Source organism: Manis pentadactyla, chromosome 14 (genome assembly GCF_030020395.1).
Source record: "Manis pentadactyla isolate mManPen7 chromosome 14, mManPen7.hap1, whole genome shotgun sequence".
Taxonomy (NCBI): Eukaryota; Metazoa; Chordata; class Mammalia; order Pholidota; family Manidae; genus Manis; species Manis pentadactyla.
The window spans coordinates 2,715,630-2,743,446 of NC_080032.1; the positions used below are offsets into that span (position 1 = coordinate 2,715,630).

Sequence of the window (27,817 nt, forward strand, 5' to 3'; positions counted from 1 at the left end):
AACACTGACTTGAAGGGGCGGGAGGCCGCGCCCAGGACTGACGTAGCGGGGTGCGCGGCGCGGCGGGCAGGGCGCTGGCGCCATGGAGCGCTACGCCGGCGCCTTCGAGGAGGCGGTGGACGGGGCCCGTCAGCAGGAGCGGCACTACCAGCTGCTGTCGGCGCTGCAGAGCCTGGTCAAGGAGCTGCCCAGGTGCGCGGCCCGGGCCGCGGCGGGCGGCTGGCCGGGGCGGCGCGGTCCCACCGGAGCTCATCCGCCCCTCTGCCCTCAGCTCCTTCCAGCAGCGCCTGTCCTACACCACGCTCAGCGACCTGGCCCTGGCGCTGCTCGACGGCACCGTGTTCGAGATCGTGCAGGGGCTGCTGGAGATCCAGCACCTCACCGAGAAGAGCCTGTACAACCAGCGCCTGCGCCTGCAGAACGAGCACCGAGGTGCGCGGGGGCGGGGGGAGGACGCACGCTCCTCCTGCGGGAGGGCGGCCTGCGCGGGGAGCTCTGTGCAGACCGAGTCCCTCCCCGGGGGTCGCTCGAAAGAAGTCTCTACAGCTGACCAACTCGAGGCTAGTGCTTTCTCGGTGACAAGTGAGTCAAGCCAGTTTTATTTTCTCAGCTGCAACATCCCCCTTCAGCATAACATCCGGAAACTCCCTGCTCGGCCTCTCGTTTCCAGACGGGGTGGCCCAAGGTCTCTCTGCTTGTTCTGCCCACGGTCAGACCCTGGTGCTGGCCGTCCTTGTAGCGGTCGACAGCCCCTCAGTGTTGGCAGCTCTTGTAGCACCCTGTAGGCTCGGTTCCCTTTTTGGCTGCACAGAGCGCCACACCAGCAGTGCATCGAATTCCCACTCACTGTGCCCCGTGGCACCCTCCAACACCCGAAAACTTACCCCCTCGAGTCACATGCTCAGCCAGACTCATGAGATGTGGCGCCTCCAAGGGGTTTCCTCCAGGTCAGAGCCCCTTCCTGCAAGGGATGCTGGACAGTTGTCCCTGCCCCATCAGTTTATTCACCTTTGTTGTTTTATTTTCCCCCAACTTATTTATAAAAAAGCTCAAACATTTAGGTAAGTTGAAAGAGGAGTATAATGAATACCCATATGCCGTCCAGATAGATTCAATGATTAACATTTTGCCAAAGTTCTCTATAGTACACGCAGCATCATAGGGTTTCGCCCTTAGTCTTCAGCATTCTTCTAGACGAGAGTTTTCAACTGCAGCACTGTTGACATTTGTGGCAGGACACATCTTAACGGTGAGGCAGTGTCCTGTGCCTTGCAGGGTGTTCAGCACCTTCCCTGACTTCTCCCTGTTAGATGACAGTGGCTCCCTTTCCCGGTCATGAAACCAAAATGTCTCCAGACATCTTAGGGGTCAGCCTTGGCCCAGGGTTAAGAACCAGTGTTCCAGAAACAAGAACACACTCCTACTAACCACACTGGACAGCCTCCTGAGAAATTACTCATTCCAGAGTGTCTTCTGACCTTCAGACCACAAATCACATCACAACTTGTTGCAAATTGTCACTTTATGAAAACCTGGCGTAGGTTCCTGCATTGCAATTGGTTACTTTGGTCTCTCTGCTTCTGAAGAGCCCCCAGCATTTATTGCAACATTGGCTTTTTGAAGAGTCCAAGGGCGTTCTTCAAGCTGTAGAATGTTCTCACTCTGGACCTGTCAGATCGCTTCCTCGTCATGTCATTTAACCTGTTTCTCCACCCTCTGTTCCCTGCAAACAGCAAGGAGGGGCCTGATGATATGCAGGTTAAACATTTGTGGCAGAAATTCCTACTAGTGATGCAAAGCCCCTTCCCTGTGGGGGCAGGCAGTGTACATGTGCTGCAGGATTAGTGTGTTTCTCTAAGGAATGGATGTTGGGTTTTGTCAAATCCTTTTTCTCCATCTATTGAGGTGATCATGTGGCTTAGAATTCTGTTACTGTGGTGAGTTATATAGATTTTTTAATTCCTGATATAAATCCTACTTGGCCAAGATAGATCATCCTTGTGTATGTCAGATTTGATTTGCTAAAATCTTGGTAAGAATTTTTGCCTCTGTGTTCATGACAGACATTGGTCTGTAGTTTTCTTCATCTGGTTTGGGTGTCGGGGCAATGCTGTCCTTGTAGGATGAGTTGGGAAGTGTTCTTCTCTTCAGTTTTCCAGAAGAGTTTGTGTAGAATTGATCTTACTTATTCCCTAAATATCTGGATGGTTGTCTTTGTAAACTTTTTTTTTTTGAGGTATAAAATGCATAGTCACAGATCCAAAGTACATAGCTCATGATTGTTAGTGTTCAAATTGTGTCACACTTGGCCATTGGGAGAACTTGGGTCATTTTGATGTGTCCCCATCGTTCTTTGAGCACTTCCATGTGCCATGTGCAGACTTCCATGTTCTCTGCCTGCCTCAGCACCCTCACTCAGCCCACCCCCAGCATCCCGAGGCCAGCAGCCTCTCATCAGGACAGCCCTTACTCTCTGGCCACCGGGAAGCTCTCCTGCTCCTCCTACCTTTGATTTGAGTCTCTGCCAAATTCAGGTGACCAGGCAGCTGTGCTCCCACGGTCAGGGAGGAGCATGTGCTTTTGTTTTGGGGATCTCTGTCTCCACACAAGTTAGCACTTTGTGGGGTATAGCACTCAGGGTACCTTTTTAAGGAGGGAACCACCTGTTTCTCCACAGAGCCCTGGTTCCTTTTAGTGGGGAGGTTTCCATGACCCCTTAAACGTTTTGCTACTTCTCCTTCAGAAGGTTCGGGCAGGCGGTGCCAGCGGTGGGCTAGCGCCCTGTGACTTTGGGCCTTTCCTCTCTGGGACCCAGCAGGACGGTGACTGGCTGCAGTTGCTTTCCTTGTCGTTACCAAGGCCAGGCCCCTCCGCCCCGCAGCAGCAGTGGGCACAGCTCTCTCCTCCTGTCTGCTTGCTCACCCAGTGGCCTCTGGGCGCTGGCCGGGAATCTGCAGTTTGGTAATGGGGCACAGGAGGTGGCATATCCCTGCATTTATTTCCTTGCCTCCCACCTCCCTGTGTTGTAAACATTAACTAGGGAGTGTCTGTCTTGTCCCTGCGCTTACAGGGGTGGGGGAACCCTCTTGGTTTCCAACTCATTCAATGTGGTAAATACCTTATCAAGGTGGCCCAGATGCCAGGCAACAGACTTTCAAGGCTGTGGGCACAGCAGGGGAGCCTCAGGGACCCACCCAAGAGGAGCTGTAATGTGGGGTCCCTGTCTAAGGTCGTGTTGTGTGTGTCCGTGTACAAGGAGACCTGGCCCCGTACCGCATAAAGGCAAAGACTTAAGCTGTGCGGTATTGAGTCCTGTGTTTGGGGATTGGTTTCTTTCCACCCCGTGACCTTCCACCTTTGCCGAGTCCCAGCATTGTACAAGCGTTTACACACGCTTGTATTCCTGGTGTAGTGGGGAGCGCGGGCCCCTCTCAGAGCAGCGCAGACCCCCCGGCACAGGGCCTCTCCCAGCTCCTTCCATCCTTGTGCCTCCCGGGCTCTGTGCCCACCCTTCTCTCTCTGGGAGCTGTGGGTGGGGCGGGCCAGTTCACGGGGTGAAGGGAGGCAGAGGCACGCCATGCACAGGGACAGTGACCCACGCCTACTCTCTTCTGGCTCTTCCCTGGGTGGCCTCCTGGACACTTGGGTGTCCCCTGGTGATCTGCTGGCCTGTAGTCTCCTGCCCTGCTGAGGGTGGGACCTGGCCTAGGTGTCCCCTGGGGCTCCATCCAGCTTCCAGGGCAGGGCTCTGGGCGGGCTGGTTTTATGTCTACACCTCCAGCGCGGCTGTCCTGTGGTGGGACAGCTGATGTAGGCACCCAGGTGGAAGGTGTTCCCCAGGCCCCTTCCCAGCCCCAGCCCCTGCTGACGAACTGCCGGTTTTGTCCCCTCCCAGTGCTCAGGCAGGCCCTGCGGCAGAAGCACCAGGAAGCCCAGCAGACCTGCCGGCCCCACAACCTGCCTGTTCTGCAGGCAGCACAGCAGCGTGAGCTGGAGGTAGGGGCGCAACAGGGTGGGTGGCACCTGGGCCTGGGCTGGGCCATGGGAGGGCTCAGGGTGGTTTGGGAACTGTGACTGCCCTGGGCTCAGCCCGGGGTGGGCCTCTGGAGGCCCAGAGTCCCCACTGTTGGGGGCTGGGTGTGTCAGGACCAGGCGGGGAGCGTGGGATCCTCCAGCTGTCTTCCCTCTGCTCCAAGGCTGCAGCTCCTGGTGGGCAGGGCCTGTGCAGGGCAGGTACTGAGTGGGGGCCGTTGTACTCCGTGGCCTTAGAGGTATAAGGGCGATGGTGGGGTGACAGGCCAGCCAGCAGAGGCCCATCCCAGGCTGCTCAGGGACAACCCAGAGACCCACATGTACCCAAGGTGCAACAGGTAGTAGAGGTGCATGCAGACACCTATGCAGGTCCTGAGGCTGCTAAGCCACGGCGTGAGGGAGCAGGCGCTGAGCTGGGGTTGCTGGCAGCCCCAGTGGAGAGGGACACAGGCAAAGGTCCAGAGACAGTGGCCAACTTGACGGTGCGCAGACGGATCCAGTATCTGGCTAGCTTATGGTGGTCCTGAGCTGTCCGCTGGGCAGGGCTGGCATGGCCAAGGGAGGAGGTCCTGAAGGGGAGAGCACTGGGGGTGGGTGAGAAGGAGCAGCTGGGGTTCAGTAAGGCCACTAGAGGTCTAGGGGCCAGATGAGGCCACACGCCAGCAGCACATATTTGCCTCACTGGTGCTGGGGGCTGATCCCGAGCCACCCTCACCGTGGCAGGCGGTGGAGCACCGCATTCGGGAGGAGCAGCGGGCCATGGACCAGAAGATCGTCCTGGAGCTGGACCGGAAGGTGGCGGACCAGCAGAGCACGCTGGAGAAGGCGGGGGTCGCTGGCTTCTATGTGACCACCAACCCGCAGGTCAGTGCCCCAGGCCTGCCCGGCATAGCCAGGGGATGCTGGTCCCCACAAGCCTAATTTTGTCTGGGGTTTTGCAGCTGGTCTCTGGGGGGCCAGGCCCAGGGCAGGTGGGGAAAAGCTGGTGAGGCTCCAGGAAGGGTTTCTGTTCTGCTCAGCAGAGGCCGGAGTCCCTGCCTCTGCCCACAGGAAGGTGAGCCAACTGGCCTCCCTGAGGCCCGCTCCCACCCCTGCGTGCAACCCATGTGCACTGAGCTGGGGCAGCCGCAGGCCCTGATGTAGGAGGGGGCGAGCTTCTGCCTCTTTTTGGCAGGCCATGGTCAGGCATCACTGGAAGTCAGTCCCATAGCTCATGGCCTGGTGCTCGCTGGGCCCTTAGGAAAAGAGGGCATCTGCCCAGGGCCTCACAGCAGCCTCTCTGCACCCCAGGAGCTGGCGCTGCAGATGAACCTACTGGAACTCATCCGGAAGCTGCAGCACAGGGGCTGCCAGGCGGGGAAGGCGGCCTTGTGACCAGGGCAGGTGGGGTCCCTGCCAGTGACCCGCTGCCCGCCATGGCTGGGGAGACAGCCCTGTCTCACTGTCGTCGCAGGCAGCACAAAGCCAACCTGTCTTCCTGACATATGGCTACCACCTTCTCAGCTGCCTGCAGGAGGTGTCACCCTTCTGAGAGAGGCCAGGTGGATGCTGGTTACGCCTGCCACCCTGTCTGTCTGGAGTTTTCATCCAAAGCTAGGAAGGTGTGGGAAAGGGGAGAGCAGGTTCCCCGGATGGCTGGTTGCCCCAGAGCCAGGCAGAGTGCGGCGGGAGGGCCTGGTGCCTTCTCCCTCCTCGGGGCACATCCCAGCCTCTGCCACCCCCGGCTTCAAGCTTGTTCTGGTTTGGCCCCACCTTGGCAGGGGTAGCTGAGTGGGAGAGGGTCCGAGGCCCGAGCGTGTGACCCAGAGAAGTAAAGACACCTCAGTATGGTCTGCACGTGGTTCCTGTGATGGCTTTGCCGTCGGCCGGTGGTAGCTCTGGCTACAGAGAAACCAACAAGAGGACACCCCTAGGCACCCTGTCACAGAGGCCCTCCCATGGCAGGCCCCAGGGCACTAGGACCACATCCGGTCTGCTCTGTGGGACTGGGAACTGTGGGAGGGGGCATGGCGGGGGTCCCTGTCTGAGCAGCAGGAACCTGGACTGGGTTGTGGGAGGGCAAGGGTGAAAGGTAGAGAGCAGCAGGGGTGCTCTGTGGGCGGGGGAGACCCGCGTGGGGAGACACCGAGCCTGGTCCTGGGAGCATCCTGTCTGGGTCGGTCTGAGCCCCAGGGGCCCTGCTGTTCCCTTGGACTGAGGAGCTGGGGGGTATGGGTGCCTAGCACCTGGCAAGGCTGGCTCTGTGATACACCCGTGCTGGATCCACCCGCAGGGCACGCGATGCGGGAGAGGCGGAGCCAGAAGGTGCGACTTCTGGGCACCGGGAGCCGCTCCCGCTTCTGCCCTCGTGAGCTGCCTCGGGAAGCAGCAGTGCAGGCATCGGCAAGAGGGGTTTATTGAACAGGCTGGCTTCCCAGCTGGGCCGCTGCCCACCTGTCTGTGGGGCTCTGGGCTGTGGGCTACAGCCTGGCAGTAGGTGAGCCTTTGGGTCCAAGGTCATGGGGGTGACAGAGTGGGGGCTGTGCCTGCTCCTTGAAGGGCATCTCCTGACAACTAGTGGCTCTGGCAGGTATTACACAGGGCCCATACCGTGTGGCACCGAGGCCCCACCTCCAGCCAGTCACAGTCCGTTATAAAAGGTGGTCCACGTGTGGTTGGGGTTGGCCTGTAGCTGTGGAGTCAGCCCGGGGGCCACCCGGACCCCCAGACCCTGACCACAGTCTGAGGCCCTGGGAGCCACAGCCTGGGCGGGGTGTCTGGGGGCCGCGTCTGGGGCAGGGTAGCCCTCCGGCGCTAGGCTGGGCGGTGGAAGAGGCTGCCGGTGCGCAGCCGCCTCTTGAGTTCCTGCCACAGCAGCTGGCGCTCTCGCCAGCTGCCCTTCAGGACGTCGCTGTTCTCCAGGGCGCGGCGGGACAGGTAGGGCAGCACCTCCATCACGGGGCCGTAGGGCACGTACTTGTACACAGGGAAGCCTGCCTGGCCTGCACACAGGGACAGAGGCGTCAGTTCCGGCCTGTGTCCCCCACCCACCTCCATGGACACCCTGCTCACCCAGTGGGAAGCTGATATGGTCGCACATGCCCAGCAGCTGTCCAAAGTACACCTGGCGGCCGGCGGGGTGCAGGCCCAGCTCCTCCATCCTGTGGGCAGGCAAGGTGGCGGGTCAGCTCCTGGGCTGTCAGTGCTGAGCCTTCCTGATGCCAAGAGTCCCTCCATCCACTGTCCCCCGCAGGGCGGGGTGGGGCCTGGGCTCTGTCCTGCTGCTCCCACCGCGGCCCATGGCCACAGGTTCCCTCCTTCCCCAGCCAGCCTCTCCCACTGTGCTTGCTCCCCAGGGGCCCCTTCCTCCCTCCTGCCCGGCCCCCCGGCCCCAGTGCAGTGACCTCGTGGCTGGCCCGGGGAAGCTCTGGGCTCTCCCCCCGCACCTTTCCCTCCAGCCCCTCCACTTCAGTGCAGGTCCCATCCCCCTACCCACCCCTGGGCCCTGTCGTCCACTTGCTGGCTGCTCTGTCCCTTACTGGTGGCCCTGAGTATTTAAGAGGTGGCTGGTCTGAATCAGGATGTGCTGGAAGCATCAAACACACATGGGATTTTGAAGCCTTAGTCTGAGAAAAATGCACAGCCTTTCGCTGAAATACTGAGCACAGGTTTAAATGGTAATATATTGGATATGTGGGGTTCATTGCAATGTATTATTGAAATTAATTTCATCTCCTCTTAACGTGGCTACTGGCACATTTGAAATCAGTAGGTGTGGCTTAGCATTTCTGAGAGTGCTGCTAGGATGTTGGGGTGGTAGCCCCCATCTGTCCAGCACCCTCTCCTGTGCTCACACCTCCCCCTGCAGGGCCTTTACAAAAATTCAAGGAGTTGGAAGATACACATATTGATGATTCCCACATTTTGATGTCCAGATCCCATATCCACGTGTGCAGACACAGCCTCGGCCCCCTCAGGGGCACGTCCAGCCTGGGCCCTCCTCACACCTGCCCGGGCCACAAGCCAGGCCGGAGCCTCCCAGTCCCCCTCCCTTCTCCTCACTGTCCCCATCCCTGGGCCCCTGCCCCAGGGTCCCAGGCATATCTCATCCATCCCACAGGCCCTTTCCTTCCCTTGGAGCTGGGCTCCACCCATCAGCAGGAACCCCAGTCTAAAGCGAGCCCCGACCTGTACCATGTCCCTTGGTCTCTGCGCTTCACTAGCACCACTAGCACATGAACCTTGTGAGAGCAGGGCCACGTGTTACTGGCTGCTGGACTGCTGGGTCCTACAAAGGTGGCTGCTGCCCCTGCCCTTTCCACTGTCCACGCCATCCAGGTGACTGCAGCTTCTCCGAGTGCCAGAGGCTCCCCGCACCTGGCCTCTAGGCTGGGCCTCAAGACCTCTTTTGGCCAACAGGACAAAAGCAAATGTGACAAGGGCAGAGACTTGATCCCCCTAGGGCTTCTGAGACCACAGGCAAAGCTTGGGCTGGCCTATCAACCCTGGGCTTGTGATGCTGCCCAGCCACAAATGAGGCCACATAGAGCCGACCAGGTTCCAGCTGACCACAGAGGCTGGACCGACCTTCGGCAAGGCAGGCAGAGCAGCCCCAGCTGAGCACAGCCCCCACTGCTGGCCCGTGGGACCTCTGCGTTTGGGGTTGGTTCATTACTGTCACCGCTGACACAGGTTGGCTGAGGTCCCCAAGTGTCACATCAGTGAGAGACTGTTTCCCCCGGAGGGCATGCTCAAGCTGCTGAGGACTCCCCAGCGCCCAGAGCAGGAGCCCGGGAGGTGGCCTATGGGGCTGAGCCTTCTCCCTGATGGTGGGTGGGGCCGGGCACGGGCCCTGGAGGCTGAGAAAGGAGAACGTTCAGCTGGCACTTGTAGGAGATGGTGAGGACAGCCCTGTTCTCTGGGGTGAGTCTGAGATCAGGGGAAAGGAAGCCCTTCTGAGGGTAGGTCATACCTTCCAAAGTCCCACTGTTCACAGCCTATAAGCCCAACCTAAGATGTGCGTGGCCACAGGCTGCTGAGCTCAGAAGTGAAACCTGCGAGGGTGGCCCCCTTGGGGCCGCACTGCCTCTGGGAGGACCCTGGTACCGGGGTGACCAAGCCTGATCAAGTTTTCATCACAGGTTATTTTCAAGCCTAAGGGAAATCAGGTTTTAAATTTTGCTACTCGTGTATGTTCTAAAAGTCAAAGCCAGAATTAATCTTTGCTGAGCACAAGAGGTGCTCCTGGGTCCTTCAGCATCCGGTGACATGTTGGAAAATAGCACTGGGGAAGTGCCTAGGGACGGAGGTGGAAGGTGGGGCAGAACTGCCGGTCTGTGACCCCGTGGGCTCCCCTGCCCCCACCCCATGGAACCTGCAGACCCTACTGCACAGGGGCCTCCACAGGGTGCCTTGGGGTCTGTTCCCAGCGGCTGCCACTGTGCTGCATTAGAGATCGTGGTTTTCAGTTGCAGTTTCAGACTGAAAAAGCCCCATCACGAGCAGAGGATAAGCAGCGTCCTTATTGATGGGTTTAGAAGGAGCGGCGTCAGCTCTCCTGGCAGCATGCCCAGCCCACGGTGCCCAGGCCTGCCTGCACCCCAATCCCCGGTTGGCAGGAAGCCTTGGGGTGCCTAGTGCGGGAGGGGGCCTCTGCTCCTGGGAAAGGCAAAGGCCAGCAAGGCCACCCCCTGCCAGGCTTCCTGTGGGGCCTAAAGCCCCAGGAAAGCAGAGACCAGGGAGGGGGAACCAGGCCCCCTAGGGTGGCCCTGCTCAGGTTAAGATACAAGCTGTGGGGACACGTGCTAAGAGCTCACTTCACTCCACTCCTGTACCTGACTTATAAGGATTCTACTGAAGTTTTGCCCCAACAGGACAGGCATTTAAAGGGGCTACATTAAATTCCAAATGCTCAATATATTAGGACTCGTTTATAGATGGGGTGATGTGCCAGAGGCCTCCCGAGAGCCCGGCATTTCACACTGCATTCGTACATTCCATTAAGCTATTTAAATCACCTAATGAAATTTGTTTTAAATTTGAAAGTTTAATAAACCAGGCATTAATTTTACAAACCAACGCAACTGCGAAGAGCCTTCTGGCTGCAGCAGTGCCAGTGTCCAGCCGGGCCTGGGGGGCCAGCGTCCTGCAGGGCACCAGCTCTTTCTACAGATGTTCCCCACAAAGTGCCCACAGCGCCTGGCAGGCCAACCTGCACACACCTCCAGCTTGGGGTGCTCGCCCCAGCTCCTCCCTAACTGGGAGGCACCCTGGAGCACCGGACGGGGGCAGCGCCTACCTGCGGAGTGTGAAGCGCACCGTGTCCTCGTTGTGGGAGGCCACCATCACCTCAGCCTTGGTGTCGCGCTTCAGCTCCTCCAGGATGTGGCTGAGGCACCTGGGGAGGGGGCTGCGTGAGCGGCCGAGGCAGGCGCAGGGCCAGCTGGTGAGCCTGCTCCTCCAGGGGGCCCCCACGGCAGCCTCCCCACATGTTAGGAAAGAAAGGCAGTGGCTGGGCTCCACGTTCTGCAGGCGACCAGCTAGACCAGTGCTTGAGGAAATCAAGGCTGGGGATGCCGGCCTCCCTGTGTGCAGGGGTGTGAGCAGAGCCCCATCTGGCAGTGAGGACAGCTGGGCAGGGTGCTCGTTCTCTGACCACCTCCAGCAACATGTAGCTGTGTACCTGCCCATGGGTACAACAGATGAGGCGCGTGTGAGCCTCTGCTGTAGCCGCCGGACGGCACCCACCCTGGAAGCCCCCAGAGACCAGCTCACAAACACAGGCGCCCCACAAACTGACAGGGGAGGCTCTGGTCACACATTCCTAGAGACGCCAGGACAGGGAACCAAGTGCGGGCCGACCGCAGCACGGGGCCCCATGGCGCAGACAGCAGCGCTTCTGGAAGGAGGCCGGCAAGGCTGGGCGGGGAGCAGAGGCCAGTGAGCAAGACACTAGGGTCTCTGAATTTTCGACACGCACACACAACCTCAGAGAGAAAAAGTACAAGGCTGGCCTGACCTCACTCACTGCAGGGCAACAACAGACATAAATGGAGCAAGAGCAGAGGCAGAACAGCTGACCATCCCCAGCGTGAAATTAAAAAGCAGACAGGCTGTGTGCAGCCTGGGGAGAGCCGCTTGGGGCACATCTCTTGTCTGAAGTGATGGGAGCTGGCTGGGGGCAGCCGAGCTCACTTAGTTTTGTTCAGTAACCTTTTCCATATTAAAACCACCACCTTAAAGGTTTTGGGGGAAATAGATGAAAGCAGAGGAGCTATCGCTTATGGTCTAAGGGCATAAATCTTGCTCCTAGACGCTCCTCACCCCAGGGCTGTTCCTCCTGTGGACAGGGTGGTATCAGGTCAGCCCCAGCACCCTCACCCCATTTCTTCCCTCCCCACAGAGCCCTGAGGCTCTGCGGACCAAGATGACCTGGCGCACCTGTGGTACATGGCATTGGTGGCCTCGTATGTGGGGTTGATGGGGTCCTCATAGCCAATTTCTGCAGCACGGGCACGTTCCTGGGCCATGTACGCGCCCCGTACCAGCTTGGCCCCAAAACACCAGCCCTCACGGCGAGCCAGCTCCGCATCCAAGGTGACGTTGTCGTAGGCATCCTGTGGGGCGGGGACCAGATGCCTATGATGACTGGGATGGAGCCCCCTGCAGCCTGGGGCCCAGCTGCTCCCAGGGGGAGGTTATGTGGGCACCAGGGCTGGCAGCAGCTGCCTGAGCCTGTGGGCACTCAGGGCATCCAGGAGACAGGTGTGGATGAGGAAGGCCGTTTGACTCATCCCCAGGAACGGTGACGGCAGGGACAGTCCCGTGGGAGAGCAGGTGCTCTCCAGATTCCCCGCAGCTGACTGGGGGCAGGACTGCTGCATGCTGCAGGCACCTGCCCAGGACACCCCCACCCCCACCAGCCTGCTACCCTACAGGATCAGCACCCCACCACCCCACACCCTGCCGGTCCCCGAGCAGCCCAGCCCAGGTCTGTGCCGGGGGCCCGCCCGCAGCACCCGAGTCCCCGGAGGCACAGGCACAAGTCTGGGCGGGTCTTCTGGGGAGGGGCCCACAGCTTCCGTCTGACCCTTAGAGGGACCCAACTGGGACAGGGCGGGACAACACAGCCACTTTTGATGGCTTTGAAATTGCAGATTAAGGCACGTGAAGTGGACTCTAAAAAGCTTCTTCATCTTCTTCCTGCCCCTCCGACTCCTGTCTGGGACAGCAGCCCCAAGGGACCCAAGGTGGCAGGAGGCACGAGCCCTGGGCCCCACTCCCCGCTTGGCTGGTGCCGTCTGCATGGAGGCCGGCGGGAGGCAGCAGGGCGCACCTTGAGGTAGCACTGGTAGGTGTTGAAGATGAGTGGCTTCTCCACGTTGAACTTGCGCTGCATTTCCAGCGTCAGGCGGCTAATGGCCGGCTGGAAGTAGGTCTGCTCAGCATCCACCATCAGCCGCACGCCCACCTCGCTGGCTTTCTGCAAGGAGCAGGGGCAGGAGAGAGGGTCTGTCTGGGCTCAGGTAGGATGGGCCCCTGCCCTGGGTGCATCCCAGGCCCTCAACCTTGGCTAGGACGTCCATCCTCTGCAGCATCCTGGTCATCTGCAGCTCCTCCTCTTCTGTGAACCGTGACAGCAGAGGCTCCAGCTGTCCTGTCTGAGGGGCCACATGTGGTCAGGCCCCAGCCAGGGTCCAGGCTGAGCACTCCCACCACCCCCATGTGCAGGGCCTGGTCGTCCAGATGAGTGAGGCCACCTCGCCCCCACCCACCCACCACCGTTTTTCACGTGAGGGTCAGCAGCCTGTCCTGAGCCCGGCCAGCCACACGGCGCCCTGGAACCTCGCTGCCAGCCAGCGCACTCCATGCACAGGGCCAGCGGCCTGAGGGCAGGTCTGCTCCCATGGTGTCTGCTCCTGGGTCTTCCCAGGACCCCTGGGGTGGGTCACCTCGCTTCCCACATGGTGCTACCAGAACCTGACCCCTCCAGTCACTTAGAAAAGCTCAGCCCCTAGCAGGGAGAGGGCTCAGACTATAGGCAGACGGGGACGGAGGCACCATTCCCAGATGGCAGCCTTCGGGGAGCCAGGTGAGGCCTTCTGCTCACCCTGCCTGCCCATTAATACTGCCCAGGCCCATCCTGGCGCCTCCAGCACGGCCCCCCATGGCCCTGAGTGGCCTGGAGGTTTGGGGAGGCTGTGTTTGAGGATGTTTCCAAAGGCACATCTGCCGCTGCTTCAAACCCAGCTCAGCAAGTAGCCCCAAACATGGCTGCAGGTTCCTGGACACCCTCCCACAGGCAGGAGGGGTCTCCTCACCCTGGACACAGGCCAGCCTAGTGACTCGCTTTTAACAGAATAGGGCAGAAGTGATGCCACGGGACTTCTGAGGCTGGGCTGGAGAGGGTGACAATGCTTCAGCTGATTCAAGGGGCACTCGCCCGGGAGCCTGGCCACCAGGTGGGCAGGAAGCCTGGCCAAGAGCTAGCGTCGACTGCTGGCCATGTGAGTGGGGGCCCTCCACGGCCCCCCCAGCCCTGCCCCCGAGTGCAGGTGTAAGGGAGAGGCTGGGCGAGGGTGCCAGCTGGCTGGCCAGCCCCGGAGCCACGAGGGAGGACGAGGTGGCCTTTGCCCTTTCAGGCCATGGAGGTGCGTGGTGACCTGACGCACAAAGACAGGTGACATGGGGAAGGCCCCCAGACACCCTCTCCTTGTTCCCACTTTGAGGGGCACTTGTAGCTCTTTGTCCCCTGGACCATGAGGGTCTTGTGGGGCCAGGGAGGACAGTGATCCCGGCCACACTGCATCCCACTGCTGGCCCAGGGTAGGTGACAGGAAATGGTTCCCTTCTCAGCCCACCACCCCGGGGCAGGGTTTAGTGGCAAGGGGGACATCACCTGTGCGTTAGGGACCACCAGGTGCTTGGAGAGTTTGGTCCTACTGTCAACAAGGCTGCCCCAGTGTAGCAGGTCCAGAGTGCTGTGGGACAGGTACGTCAACATAGGGTGGCAGCTCTGCCTAGGCACTAGGGTCTGTGGGGGCCCAGCCCTAAGCCAGCCCACTCCACAGAAGACCACCCACAAACCCAACCCCTCAAGACCAATCTTAGTGTTCAGTTTTTAAAAACAGAGAAACCATAAACTTTTCTCTATTTAAAAAATGGAAACCAAAACAAGAACATTCTTGCCTCAGGGCAGTGGCTGTAAAGCCCAGGGCATGCACCAGGGGCGCGTCAGGCTTGGGGAGAGCCAAACATGGGAGAACGGGCCAGGCCCAGCATGCAAGGGGACAGCCTGCTGCCAGCCCACAGGCCTCAGTGACCTCACCGCCAGCCCCTCGGGATGATGCATGGGGCCCTGCGGGACCTCAGCTGCCCGGACCCTCCGCCGGCCTGCCATGTGGGTCCCAGGGAGGGCGGGGTGCACTATCACTCCCGGACCCAAACAACCCCATAAGCATCCCTGCCCGTTCAGGGCTGCTCCCACCCAGCAGCAGAGCTGGGCTGGCTCCATGCCCTGCTGCCCACCCCAGCTCTGTGCACTCCTGGCTGCTCTGTGGGTCTCGGGAGAGTGGGTCCTTCAGTGCTGTCGCCCCAAAGCCCATGCTCTCAAGGATGACCAGGATTGGGAGAGGCCCATGGGGCTCAGCTGGCGCCATGGCTGAACCGGGCTGCATGCTCCTGAATTCCCAGCCAAGGGAATGATGCTCTTACCCAGACACGCCCAGGGTCTCTGTGGTGAACCAGTTCTCAATCTCTGTCCTGGAAGCAATGCCCATCTTCGCCACGCTTTCCTTGAGAAGTGAGAAGGTGTGCGTCCTGCTGACACCCCAGCCCTTCAGTAACATTTCCTGCTTCCCCCAACCACTGTGGTGATGCTATTCTTATTACACCATTAGCGAGAACAAGATACAGTCTGCTCGTTTCTGCTCCAAGCAGGTCTGTCCCCACCACCCCCATGTCCCTCTCCCTCCCTGCAGCTCCATGGTGTTCTGTCACATGCAGGCCAGCCCCCCTCAATCCTCCTGCCCAGCACCCCCTTGGCCTGTTCGGATTCCTTCTCAGCTAACGCCAGCAGCTGTGGGGTGGCTGCAGGTTCTGGAGCAGTGCCAGGAACCCACTTCTGACACTGCCACTGGCTCCTCATAGACAGAGCCCTCCCCAGCCCTGCAGGGCCACCCACTCGCCCACCGGGGAGGCCCACCTGCAGCACCGCCACCTCCAGCTTTGTGTCCATGGCAGCCAGCCCAGCCTTCCCTTGCTCTGCAGCCATTTGGTGGAAGAACCGCCTCCACCTGGTCAGCACATCTGAGAACTGCAGCTGCAGGTGCGGACATGAGGCACTATTCCAGGCACACATCCAGCTCCTGCCCAGGGAGCCTGGCACGGCCCCGGAACCCTCCCCAGGCCACGCATGTGCCTGGTGCCCAGACCCAAGGGACCGGCACAGGAGCTCTCACGTAATGCTCAGGACAGCCCTCTGCAGGTAGAAGTTTCTGGTACTTACCAGAAACTGGGGTCTCCCTAGTGAAGTTAGCTTAATGGCTGAGAAGCCATCGTCGCTGGCTCCACCTGCCAGAAGCCAGAGGAAGAGCCATTAGGGCTCCGGGTGGGGAGAGGGGGCACCAGGAGCCTCAGCCCGGAGTCTGTGCTATTCCGGAGTCAGCACGCATCTCACTGGACATGGGCCAGAGTGCCGGTCATGGCACGGGCACTTCTTCCTGCTGGTCACCAACAATACTCGTGGTACTGGGCCTACCTCACAGATGTGCCCCGAGACCACCAGGGAACCTCGAATGGCCCAGCCACCAGGACTGGACAGCACAGATCTTCCCCTAGCCTTGCCTGGACTGAGCAGGGGCCTCAGGGACGTCCAGGGTGGCCATGCTTCCTGGACAGGCTGCCTGGCCCCAGCTTGTGTGCCATCCCCTCCCCAGAAGCAGCTCACTGATCTCAGGCTGAGGCAGGTGACACCGGGGATCCCTGCCAGCCCCCACCCTTCACAGGAGGGGAGACCTGAGACCAGACAGCCCAGGACACTAACCACCCATGGGCAGGACGGCTCTCCTTCCCAGTCCACAAACACCCGTGTCCATGCTGCTTTGGAGGCCCCACCACGGAGGCGGGCCCAGGCTGCTCTGTGAGTGCTCACCACACGGGTGCAGGCAGGCAGCAGGCCGAGGGGCTGGCAGGACCTGCCCTCCTCTTCCTGCCTCAGTTTTGTCTTCCATGCCATGGCCAGGGGCATTCAAGGTGCCCCACGCAGGCTTCACAAAATGCAGAAACGCCCAGCAGTGCCCAGGCGGCGATTGACCCCCACACTCCTCTCTCCTCCAGCTTTGGAAGCCTGTGACTCGGCTTTGCTGCATGCGGCCCTCCCCCTCCGCCAGCCCCCAGGCAGAGCAGCTGTGGAGGTGAGGAGACGCCCCTCCCCACACGCCGAGCACCTGCCCGACCCTCCGGTGCTGTCGGCTCCCACCCCCTGAAGTGTTCAGGCAGTGGAGGCCGCCAGGAGGAGATGTTGGGGGTGCGGGGCAGGGCTGCACTATGGCCTGGGGGGGGTCCCGAAGACCAGGACAGAGGCCTGCGGGGCTCCCCACCCCGGCAGGCACTCCCACCCGGCGCGGTGCAGGAGGGATTGGCTGTTGAAGGAGGATGTGGCACAGTGTCCGGAACAGTGCAGCCCTTGGCACACCCGAGTGTGTCACGAGAGCCCAGCCCCTGCCCAGGCCACTACCAGCCTTCCCAAGGTCCACATCAGGCCACAGTACCCAGGAGAGGGGCAGGAGGTGCCTTCCTGGAGACAGCCGGCTCCCCAGGCAGGCTAGACTCAGGTGTGCCCCAGTGTGACCTCAGCCCAGCCATGACCCCTGGGTCAGCCTCACAAACACCCAGGCAACCTCTAGAGGAAGCCCTGAGCACACGCTCTGCCCGGCCTGTCACAGGCCCATGTCCCCACATGCAGGGCTAGGCCCAGGCTGGACCTGGCGGGGGTGCAGCCAGCGCAGAGCAGGGCCCACCTGAAGCCTCAATGCAGCGCAGGAACGTCTCCATGTGGCTGTCACACTTGGCTTCACTGGTGTAGAAGAAGGTGCGGGCACTGATGACACCGTCCCGGCGGTCTCCAAAGGCCTGGTGGGCCTGGTACTGCTTCTCCCTCTTACTTGTACCTGGAGGGGAGGGCGCGTGGCCCGAGCATCCGCTGGCCTGCCCTGTGCTCCTCTGCAGCCCCGCTCCGCGCACACTCGGAGCCACCCCCACTAGCTCCTTGTATCCCGCAGGCCTGTGAGCACCCCACTGCTCCCACCCTCGGGACGGGCTCCTTGGCCAGGAAGGGCCGTGAGGCTGTGCCAGCATACTTGGAACGACGGCCCAGGTGCCCGTGGAGGAGCCATGGGACCACCCCTTGGCCCTGTCGCTTGCCTGTGCCCCAACCCCAGGTGTGCAGCCACAGGGGTGGGGACGGCAGGATGTTGACTCCGGAGCCGCCGCCTCCTACTCACCGCTGCCCTCTCGCTCCCCTGCTGAGGTACAGGACCTGCAGGAGGGAAGAAGGTCAGGGCACACCCCCTTGGGATGCAAGGGCCGAGTCATGCCCATCAAGGTGGCAGCAGGGCTTGCCCTGAACCTGACCTGACAGGCCTGTGTTGGCTGTGGCAGGCAAGTGACTCACCCCACCCCGCCCGGCTGCTCCCGGCCCCAGGCCTTCAGGGTCACTGCCTCCCAGCAGGGGTGGCAGCCAGCCCCACACCCTGGGGGAGCCTCAGTTTCCTCACAAGTGGGCAAGCAGGGGGTGAAACTACTCCATCCAGAGAGTTCTCAGGAGGGCCCAGGGCATAGGGCAAGTCCCTGAGGAAAGCTAGTAATGAGGGTGTCCCTTCTCCTGAGGAGAGGGCAGGACCATGGGCAAGTCAAGGCTGATGAAGACTGGAAGGGCCCCAGCAGCATAAACCCCAAGCCCAGGAGTGAGGGTTCCTGCGTACCCACCTCCCTCTGCCCCTCACATCTGGGCATTTCCAACCACCAGGGCCTAAAGGTGAGCCCCTGCCCAGGTACACAGCTGGCCCCACCTCTGGCCCTGCTTCATTCTTGCCTCTAAGACTCACTTTCCAAGCAGCAACCAGAATTTTTCTTTTAAAACGCAAGCCCTCCCCTGACCTCCCATTATACCTAAGTAACACCTCCAGTCCTCACCAGTACAGGCTGCTGCCCCACCCTGCTCCCAGGCTCAGTCTGGCCACACTGGCCTCCCAGCAGTCCCTCAGCCATGCCCTCGCTGCTCCAGCCTGGCCTGCCCCCACCCTGTGCCCACCAGCCCCAGCCTGGTGTCCCCCAACCCCGGACCCCCATCAGACTCACAGCAGACACTGTCCCCTTCTGCAGTGGGCTGTCACGACTGAGTCTACTCTGATGAAGGGACTGCTCTATCTCACTGCGTGCCAGACCCGGCGGAGGCACTCACAGCTTCGTCCCCTCACTTTGTACTTAAAGTCTCCAAATGAGTTACCATGGAAAGGGCTCAACTGCAGCCTCCAGGCCACCGGCGACTTCTTAAATGCCCAGACAGCCCCCAGCCCTGCAGCTCTGCCCATGCCCCCAAGGAAAAGAGCGATTCAACCCCTACACACCGCAGGGCAATCGTGACCAAGGTAAGCCGAGAACCCCTGAGAGGTGGCTGCCGCTGGGTAGCCTCCAGCCCCCTAGAGCAAGTCCTGGGCCACCCAGCCGTCCTGCAGGGAGCCCTCCCCGGGGCCACGACTCCTACGCAAGCCCAGAGCCACAGCTGCATCTGGAGACTGAGCCAGAAGGCCCAGGTCAGAGCCCAGGGCTCCCAGGTCTGGGCCAGTCCGCAGGGGCCAGAGGTTGCCACACAAGGCCACGGTCTGGGCACGCAAGGACAGGACCCACTCTGTGCATACCAGGCCCCGGCACTTGACCAACAGAAGGGAAGAGGGTCAGATGTCACCGCGTGACAGCATCTGACTCCACCCACAATATCCCCACCAGGGACAAGGAACCCAGCCCTCTCCTGAGGTCCTCCCAGCTATGGCCCAGGTATGACCAAGGGGGAGGCGGGATGCGGCATGCAGGACCCCATCAGGTTAAGGCATGGGCAAGGATGGCGGCCCAGGGGTTAATGCTCAGGTACCTGCCTCCTAGGCAGACGCCTTGGAAACCAGTATCCAAAAGGCCCCCAGGGGCCCAGGGCCCTGTGAAGTTCCCGCCCAGCATGTCCACAGCTGGCCTGCCAGGCTCCGAAGGCGCAGGCCAGTGGGGGCTGCTCCCTTGCCCACACCCAGCAGACAGAGGAGGAAAATACAAGTGCTGGCGGTCTACAGAGACAGCAGCAAGACCCCATTCCCCCTGCCTCCAAGCTCTGCCCGCCACACGGGGAGGTTTGCTGGGCTGAATGTATTTCAGAAAGAACTCAGCACAGGATGCATACTTATGCCTCCCCTGCGCCGGCCAGGGCACGGCGGTGGACAAAGAGAAGCACAGATGTGCCCAGCGCAGCCCATTCCTGCCGGGCTTCAGCCCTGGCTCCAGGCAGCACCCAGGACACCGCACACGGTCCCAGGGCGGCTGTCACCACTCTGGGGACTGAGGCCCAGGTGCCCCTCCAGCCAGCCCTGGGTCTCCACAGCCAGGACAGGCACACAGGCCTTCCCCACCATCCCCACCCATCATCAGGGGTGGCCCAGCCCCTTTCTCTATTCCCATGGTGCTCGGCTTGCAGCGGGGAGCCTGTGGGGCTCCTCCCCTGGGTCAGGCCCTGGCCTCTGCTTTCTAGCAAGTGTTCTGGCAAAGACTGTCCCGCCCCCTCCCTGGGTGTAGCTCTCTTCCTCCTGCACCTCTGGCCTCCACCTGCTTCTTACCCTGGGAACTCCTCCTGGGTCCCCTCTTCCTGGCGCCACCAGGCCTCCTCGCATTCAGACACCTCCATCCTTTCTGGGCCTCTTACAGTTACGCCCAGGGCAGGCCCAGCACCACCTGCACCCTCCCTGCCCCACCCCACTCCTGTGGCCTTGATTTTGGGCAGTGGCCTCTGTGTCACTCCCCACTGCAGCACCTATAGGCCTCAGGATAGCATTAGGAAGAAAGATCTCTGGGACACGAAAGGACACAAGCAGGGCCCACACGGGGACTACACAGTTGGAGCCACTCCTGATGGAAAATGCCCAGCAGGCCACGCAAGCACCTTGACAGTGCACATGTTCTACAGGCCCCTACAAGCCCGGTTCTGTCCCTTTGCACACACAGGACCTTCCAAAGGCCACCTGGCAGCAGAGCTGGTATGAGTCCTTGGTACCTGCGACTGGCCTTGGAAGGTGGTCTCACATGAGGCCAGGGAGGGACCGTCACACCCCAAAGCCCACCCAGCGAGGCTCCTGTAGGATGAGTCACCAGCAGCAAGGTGGCCGCAGGGCACCGGCTGCAAGGCCCCAAGGAGGGCAAGGCCAGCTCTCCAACGTTCCCCCTGCAGGGCAAGGAGGAGGCCAGGCAAGTGACTGGGGAAGGAGTCTCTTCATACCAGAGAGAGAACTCTTCACTGAGAAACCTCCCAGCCCTCACTCTGATACTGCAAAAGACTGGAGTCCATTAGCTATTCAGCAGGCAGCCCCTCTGAAGGTTGCAGCCTGGGCCCACAGCCCCGCAGAGAACGCTGGGGGTGCCAAGCGGGAGAGCTCCACCTCCAAGACAGCGAATCACTGGGCAGGGGCTGGGCTCCCCAGGCCAATCAGCTGCCTGCTGGCACTGAGACCAGGCTCGGACATTCTGTTCCCAGGGCAGGAGCCTCACGTGAAGACTTCCTCCCCACCCCCGCCCCCAGGCCAGAGCAAACACCGTAGCCTGAGAAGGGGCGGGTCACTCAGCAGGCCTGCACCAAGCCTCATGGGGCCGGGCACAGCTGCTGTCAGGGCTCAGGGGCTCCCAAGCAAGCAAGGGTCCAGCCTGGAGGGCTGCAGGCACCAGCACAGGACCAGGCATCTGCAAAGGGCTGGTCTTGCCTGGGTCTCCCATGAGGCTACTACTCCAGAAAGCAGAGAGTGACGTCATCCTCTAATTCTGTCCTATGGCCCAGGTGTATGGGTCAGGGAGCATCACCTGTCCCCACACTCCCTGCCCAGAGAACTGGCCCTGCAGGGAGTCGGTGACCTCAGGACCCCGGCCTGCCATGTGCTCCTTGCTGCTCATTTCCTCCTCCTCAGACCCCCAGGCTGGCCCAGGCCTGACAGGCTCTACACTTACCAGGCAGAGCCCAACTGCTGATTAGGAAACCATCTCAGGAGCCAGGCAAGGAGGGTGGTGGGACCCACCCAGCAGAAGGCATGCTTTAGCAGGCCAGGAGGCCAGAGGGCCTCCTACACCAGGGCAGGCAAATGTTTTCTGTAAATAGCTGGGGAGCACCTCTTTGAAGCCTTGCTGGCCATATGGAGTCTGCTACAGCTATTCAGTCTGCCCTGCAGGGCCAAAGCGATTTGAATTTCATGTCATCTTTACATGTCACAAAATATTATTATTGTTTTGTTTCAACCATTTAAAAATGCAACAAATATTCTTAGCTTGCATTCATACAAAACCAGGCAGGTGAGTCAGACCAGGCTGTGGACCAACCCCTATTCTCACCCCTCCTCTGTCCGCACGCACAAAAGGCCTGCTGCAAAAGCCCAGAACCGTCACCCTTATGGGACAAAAATGCAAGACTCCCAGGCAGGACCCAGGAGGGCTGCCAGTAATCAGGCTGACCCCGCTGGCCTGGCCCCCTCCTAGCCCAGCCCTGGCTGCCCCTCGGGCATCTGGGGGTGGTCACCAAAGCCCAAGCAGGCCTTACTCCATCTCTTTGCGTTCAGCCTCCCCCAGGCTGAGGTCCTCCTCCACTCCATAGTCCAGGATGGAACCCACACCGAAGGCCCTGTTGTGCTGGATCAGGGGCCAGATGGACTCCTGGTCCTCACCGGCCACAAACTGCCCGTAGAAGGTCATCTTCATCAACTTGTCAAATAGCCTTTGCCCCAGAAGTCTCCTGGCATGATGGAGCAGCTGGAAGACAAAGGAAAGGGGCTGCCTTGGGCCACCCAGCCACCCCTGGCCCCAGAGAACACCCCTGCTCCACTCCAGCCACAAAGCCTGGCCACACTCTCCCCAGGGTCAGACTCATCTCACAAGGCCTCAGTCTTATTGTGGAGACCATCCAAAGTAGCTTGCTTCTCCATTCCCACTCTTCATGCAGGGCTGAGGAGGTGCTAACCCCATGGCTGTTCTTGTGTCCCTGCCCTGTGTCCCCTGGGGACCCCAGAGGTGCACGGAGGGTGTCTGATCACTACACATCTCCCATGGCAGTGGGTGTGTTCATAACATTCTCTGAATCTACACCTTAATGGATTATGCTGGGGAAAAGGAGGATTTGGTGCAACTTTCTAGAAGGAAGCACCCAGATTTTTCAGTGTTTGTTCATATATTCCAAGTCCTTAAAACACTGCCTGGCAAGGGGCTGGCCGTCTCATGGTTGCTGAACAGATGAATGGATGCAAAATTCATAATAAGTCTAAGTTCAGCTGGAGCAAGGCATAAACTAACAATAAGCCAGTGACCATCTACTGAGTCTGTGGGGTGAAAGCCCACCACGGGACTCAGCAGTCATCTAGGGTCCCCAGGGAACTGCAGCTCTAGCAGCCAAGCCCCTGAGGAAGACAACTTGTACCAGGAACACATACCCTTGTTTTCACTATAAAAGGCTCAAACAGGTGCGTGCAAAGCCAGGACAGGTAAAGCTGGCTCTCTCTGCTTCTTCCTATGCAGCACACAGCCACTGTCACTACCCATCCCATATCTGTCTGTACCCGTCTTTTGCTCTGGCTCACACCCAAGCACAGAAGCCTGCGTGGTGGGAGACCCAGACTTCCTAAAGCCTGCCTTGGGGCGATGGGCTACCAGATCCTGTACCACTGCAGGCTGACACTCCAGGGGCAGCAGTGACAACCCCTCCCAGCCCAGCGCATGCTGCAGAGACCTGCACGAGCTCTGAGGGAGGCACTTTCACTGCAGGCCAGAGGACAGGGAAGGCCAGTTCTGGTGAGCAGCCCCCAGCCCTGCAGCCTAGCCTCTGCCCCATTTCCTACAGCACCAGGCACTGAGGTCACCAACACCAGGGCAACCAAGCAGGACAGGAGGGGGGCCTGGGACAAGCCTCCTGCTCTTTCCAACCCCCACAGCGGTCCCATGTACTCCAGCAGTTTCTGGCACTTTGACAGGGGTAACTCCAGTACTCCAGGGTCCCCAGCTCTGCCAGCTTCTCTGCTGGTTTTGAACCCGTTAGAAAGCTCTGTGCGAGCCTAGAGAAACGTGGCCTAGCGGTTCTAAACCCTCTCTGCTTCCCTACCAGACACACGGCTGGTGGGCACAGCTTCCCTGTGCTCATCCTGGCCCCACCCAGTAGTCCCCGTGATGTCCTGCCTGCAGGGCAGGGTCCCATCCTCGTGCTCCACAGAGACCCCGTGGAGAGCCCTTCTTGCTCTAACTGTCCCATCTCCCAGCTGCCTCCTCCCCCACGACCACTGCACTACTCACACTGGCTGCTCCTTGCAGGCTGCCCCTCAGCTGCTGATGCTTCCTGAAGGGTCTCACCAACCCCCACCCCCTCCAAGCTCCTTGAACCCTAGTGTTCCTTTTCACCCTCCTCCTCAGTTAGTCTGGGCTCTCTATGGCCACAGCTTTGCCTCCGGACATCCCCTTCTGCCACAGACACCAGATGGCTTCCAAGAGGCCTCCACTTCTCCAATGTGGCCCCTGCTTTCTCCTCATCCCCCTCCCACCTCTGTCCCATCAGGCCTACACTCCAAATCTGACAGTGAAGCTCCCAAAGGGATCCAGGCTAACCTCCCCACTGGCCTCACAACCTTTCAGAGCCACCCACCCTGACCTGCTGGGCCTCTGCCCTCACCTCCCAGCGACCTCAGCCTTGCCTTCACCTAAGCCCGAGGTGTGGCCCGGTGCTCCTCCTTGGTCCAGCCTCCTCTAGGGTCCCCCAGGGACCCAGAGAGACAGTAAGATGCCTTCAGCACATCTCACTTGGGAAATCACCACCACAAGCATCAGGAGCCTCCAGACCTTTGGCACGAACTGGACCCCTGCAAACGGTCCCAGGATCACCTTGAGGTAACTGTCATCTCCAATCTCCATACCCCCAGAATGACAGTGGTTAGGGTGGGACTCTGTATTTCCATAAAGTCCTCTAAAAAGGCAACTTTTCAAAGTTGCCAAGTTAAAGCTGTGAACGTCAGATACTTGAGCGGCTTCCCAATTCCCCACAACACTGTTCAGAGCGGCTGTGTCTGGGGAGCCCCTAGGTCACAGCTTCCAGGACTCTGGGGTCTCAGGCTTCCAGACTTCCCTTTGGAAGGACACTCAATTCACTTTCAGGTGACTTGTAACACCACAACCAATACGGAGCTCCAAATTTAAACTGGTCTTTGTTTTTAGTTGTAGTATAGTAACTGACCTATTGAAAAACTCAGGCCTGACACAGAACGCAGGACACGCCCCCTTCCTGACTTCCCGGCTGGACTCCCGGCGAAGCTCAGGAGCCCCGGTTTACACTGAAACTTCGCAAGGGCTCCAGGCTGGGCCGAGGACCCCGCGCCGCCCCGCCTGCGCACCTTCCCCCAGCGCACCTGCTCGTGGCGCGCCAGCAGCGCGGGCGAGGCGCACAGGCGCAACACCAGCAGGCTGCGCGCCAGCTCCCAGCTGCGCCGGCTGCGGTACGCCTCCCGCGTGTTGCCGAAGTCCACGGCGGGCACCGGCGGTCGCATGGCCTCTGCCGCCCCGCACCCCGGAGCGGCCCCCGTGTCCTCCGCAGGCTGCTCGCGGGTCGCCGGCGCCGTAGACAGTGGGGCTAGGCGGGGGCTGCCGCAGCGCAGCGCGGAAACGACGCGCCTCAGAGCCATGGCGCTACGTCCGCGCCTGATGGAGCTCCCTAAGTACGCGCCGCCGGCCCCGCCCCGCCCCGCGCTCGGCGCGCCTTCTCAGGGAGCAACGCTCCGCCCCTCCCGAGCCTCCGCGCCCGCTCTTAGGGAGGCGTGGCCCCGCCGCAAGGCCCGCGCTCCACCCCAGGGCCCGCGCCCTCCCTTCAGGCGGCCTGGCCCAGCTCCCAGGACCAGCGCTCTCTTCCCCAGAACCGCGCCCACCCTTCAAGAAGCCCCGCCCCCAGGGCCGCGCCCCCCCCTCAGGAAGCTCCGCTCCGCTCTCTTCCCCAGGATCGCGCCCTACCATCAGGAAGCCCCGCCCCCAGGAACGCGCCCACCCCTCAGGAAGCTCCGCCCCCAGGGCCGCGCCCTCCCCTCAGGAAACTCCGCTCCGCCCCCAGGACCGCGCCCTCCCATCAGGAAGCTCCGCTCCGCCCTCAGGATCGCGCCCTCCCATCAGGAAGCCCCGCCCCCAGGACCGCGCCCACCCCTCAGGAAGCTCCGCCCCCAGTACCGCGCCCTCCCCTCAGGCAGCTCCGCTCCGCCCCCAGGACCGCGCCCTCCCCTCAGAAAGCTCCGCTCCGCCCCCAGGACCGCGCCCTCCCTTCAGGAAGCTCCACTCCGCCCCCAGGACCCCGACGTCTCAGGAAGCTCCCTTCGCCCCGCCCCCAGGACCGCGCCCTCTCCTCCGGACGGGTCTGGGCCGGGGAGACTCCGCCCCATGCTGTGAGCAGCGCCCACCCCTAGGAAAGCCCCGCCCCGCCCCGCCCCGCCCCGCCCCAGGACTCGCTCCTACCGCGGGTGCCGCGCCTTCCTGGGAAACCTCCCCCTCGCCGCGCCCCACGCCGCGCCTACCGAAAGGTGTGAGTCCGGAGGCAGCTCCACGTGCATCACAAACCCTTTTCTTCCTGTGGCCAGACGCCCGAAGGAGACCCTGCAGCTGCGCCCTCACGCAGGAGACCCCGCGCCTCCTGGGACTGGGCCCACGGCCTGGTGTGCGAGTGCTTCCTGGGTTTCCCGGGTTCCCAAGCTGGCGGGCGCCGGCCGGTCAGCGCCATCGCACACCTGCACACCTGGGCTCTTCTCTGGTAGTTGAGGCCGGGCTGTTGGAGAACCCGGCAAGGCCAGAAGGCGGTGCCGCTTCTCTTCTTGTGTTCAGGCGCGTTTGGGAAGCCATCCGTCCGCACCCCGGTGCCTGGTGCCCACAGGTGCGAGCGCGGGAAGGAAGCTCCCTAGGGATTTGCCCAATTCCGTTCCTCTGCTGCCGTCCCAGCCCTACTGCCCACCTAACGGGCAAGCTCAGACTGCCCCCTTGGAACCCTTGCAAACCCCACAGTTCCTCCCCTGAGCCTCCCCTCCAGGCCCTCAGTGCTGCTCTGGGGGCTGACAGGAAAGCCGCCTGCCTCAGGCCTCCCATTCCCTCCTCGGGTCCTTCTGCCCTCTGTCCCCCTGCTTCAGACGTCCTTCCTTCCAGGATTGTGGGTAGTCTGCCGCCTGTGCCCCAAACATCATCTGGGAGGAACCTGCCCTGACTGCCCACCACTGGTCACTCACCCCTTGGCCCCTCTTGCATCTCATCAGGACGGTTCTGAACCCCTACAAGGGCGGAGTCTGTACGTGGAAGCCTCACTCCTTCCTGGTCCCGCTCCTTTACCCGGTTTGCCATGTCCCCGCATATGGGTGCCCTGGATGCCTTGACATGTTAGGCACTACTGACATTTGGGGCTGAATAGTTCTTTGTTGTGGGCTGGTCCCATGCACTGCAGGATGTTATCAGCCTCCCTGGCCTCTATCCAACCGATGCCTGTAACACACACACACACACACACACACACACACACAGTCCCTGCTATTGTCCCCCGGGGGACAGTCACCTCTGCTCTGCATTGAGGGAGGCTTCCTGAGGCAGTCAGGTTTTTTCTGCCCCCTCTTCCTTCTGTTGAGGTGGAAGAGGAAAAGGGTGAGGTGAGTTGAGGACCAGAAGCAGGAACTCAGGGTCCCTCCAGCAGCTCAGAAACTTCGTACCCCAAGAGCAGGCTGGCCTTGGCAGCTGGCTGTAGCCACTAGACTGCCCCATTTTCCTTTCGTGGATGATCTTCCCTCCTCCACAAAACCCTTCAGGGCCTTCCCGCTGCCATCTGGACAAGGCTGCATGGCTCAGCCTGGCTCACCGACCCTTGGTGGCCAGGCGCCTGCCCACTGTACCTCCCTCAACCACACTGGTCGTTCCACCTGACCCTCCTCTGAGTTCTGCCCTTCACAAGCTGCCCTTGGGCACCTGAATCTCCCCTTCAGCCCTACCACCTTCCTCATCCTTGGGGTCCACTTAGGCATTTCTCTAGCTGGGCACCAACTTGGCCACAATTTCCACTTGCACTTGCTGGTGACCCTGACTCCCAGCCACCTGCCTGTGTCCCCTGCACTCTCTGGTGTGCTTTATTGAGGGAAGGAAGGAGCATTCCTGATTGGCAAGTTTGACCCCAGGCTCTACACTGCTGCCTGTGGGTTTGAGGGTCTCCTCCAGGCCCTGCCCTGACCCCTGAATCACCCGGGACCACAGCCAGCCCTCACCCAGCACCCTGGCACTTGCTCTCCATGCAGACCCAACTTTGATGCCACATTCTCTCCTCTGTCAGGCTCACCAAGCCTGTCTGGGCTGCATTCCCCCGGGGGGCATCTGTACCTGGTTACCATGATTGGACCCAGGTTCTTAGGCCTCAGCCTCCACCCAGGCACCCTGTGTCAGGAGAAATTGCAGCGGAGCAGGCAAGGACCTGCCTGGTGGGCGGGTATGCCATCAGTCAATGCTGGCGACGCGTGAGAAGTGGGAGGGGCTGATCCAC

General features: G+C 61.0%; 2 protein-coding genes across 5 annotated transcripts; one reads left to right on the forward strand and one right to left on the reverse strand.

Moving 5' to 3' along the window:
- The first annotated feature begins 11 nt into the window (after positions 1-11).
- Positions 12-5,868, forward strand: DGCR6L (DiGeorge syndrome critical region gene 6 like). Its single transcript, XM_057492192.1, has 5 exons — positions 12-192; positions 272-432; positions 3,896-3,996; positions 4,756-4,896; positions 5,323-5,868. Exons 1-5 carry the CDS (start codon positions 83-85, stop codon positions 5,404-5,406), a joined length of 597 nt encoding a protein of 198 aa, XP_057348175.1. The 5' UTR covers positions 12-82; the 3' UTR covers positions 5,407-5,868.
- On the reverse strand, positions 1,063-26,188 carry PRODH (proline dehydrogenase 1). 4 transcript variants are annotated; one of them, XM_057492178.1, is made up of 14 exons: positions 26,040-26,188; positions 21,845-22,053; positions 17,514-17,548; positions 17,031-17,180; positions 15,518-15,582; positions 15,215-15,331; positions 14,725-14,804; positions 13,910-13,991; positions 12,579-12,671; positions 12,347-12,493; positions 11,452-11,627; positions 10,310-10,408; positions 7,084-7,172; positions 1,063-2,951 (listed from the first exon to the last, which is right to left on the reverse strand). In XM_057492178.1, the coding sequence occupies exons 2-14, from the start codon at positions 22,000-22,002 to the stop codon at positions 2,740-2,742; spliced, it is 1,503 nt and encodes a 500-aa protein (XP_057348161.1). In that variant the 5' UTR covers positions 22,003-22,053; positions 26,040-26,188; the 3' UTR covers positions 1,063-2,739. The 4 variants fall into 4 exon arrangements, with proteins under 4 accessions (XP_057348161.1, XP_057348159.1, XP_057348162.1 ...); XM_057492176.1 differs by lacking the exon at positions 26,040-26,188 and adding an exon at positions 24,684-25,130; XM_057492179.1 differs by lacking the exon at positions 26,040-26,188 and adding an exon at positions 23,686-23,707.
- Between the last annotated feature and the right edge of the window lie 1,629 nt (positions 26,189-27,817).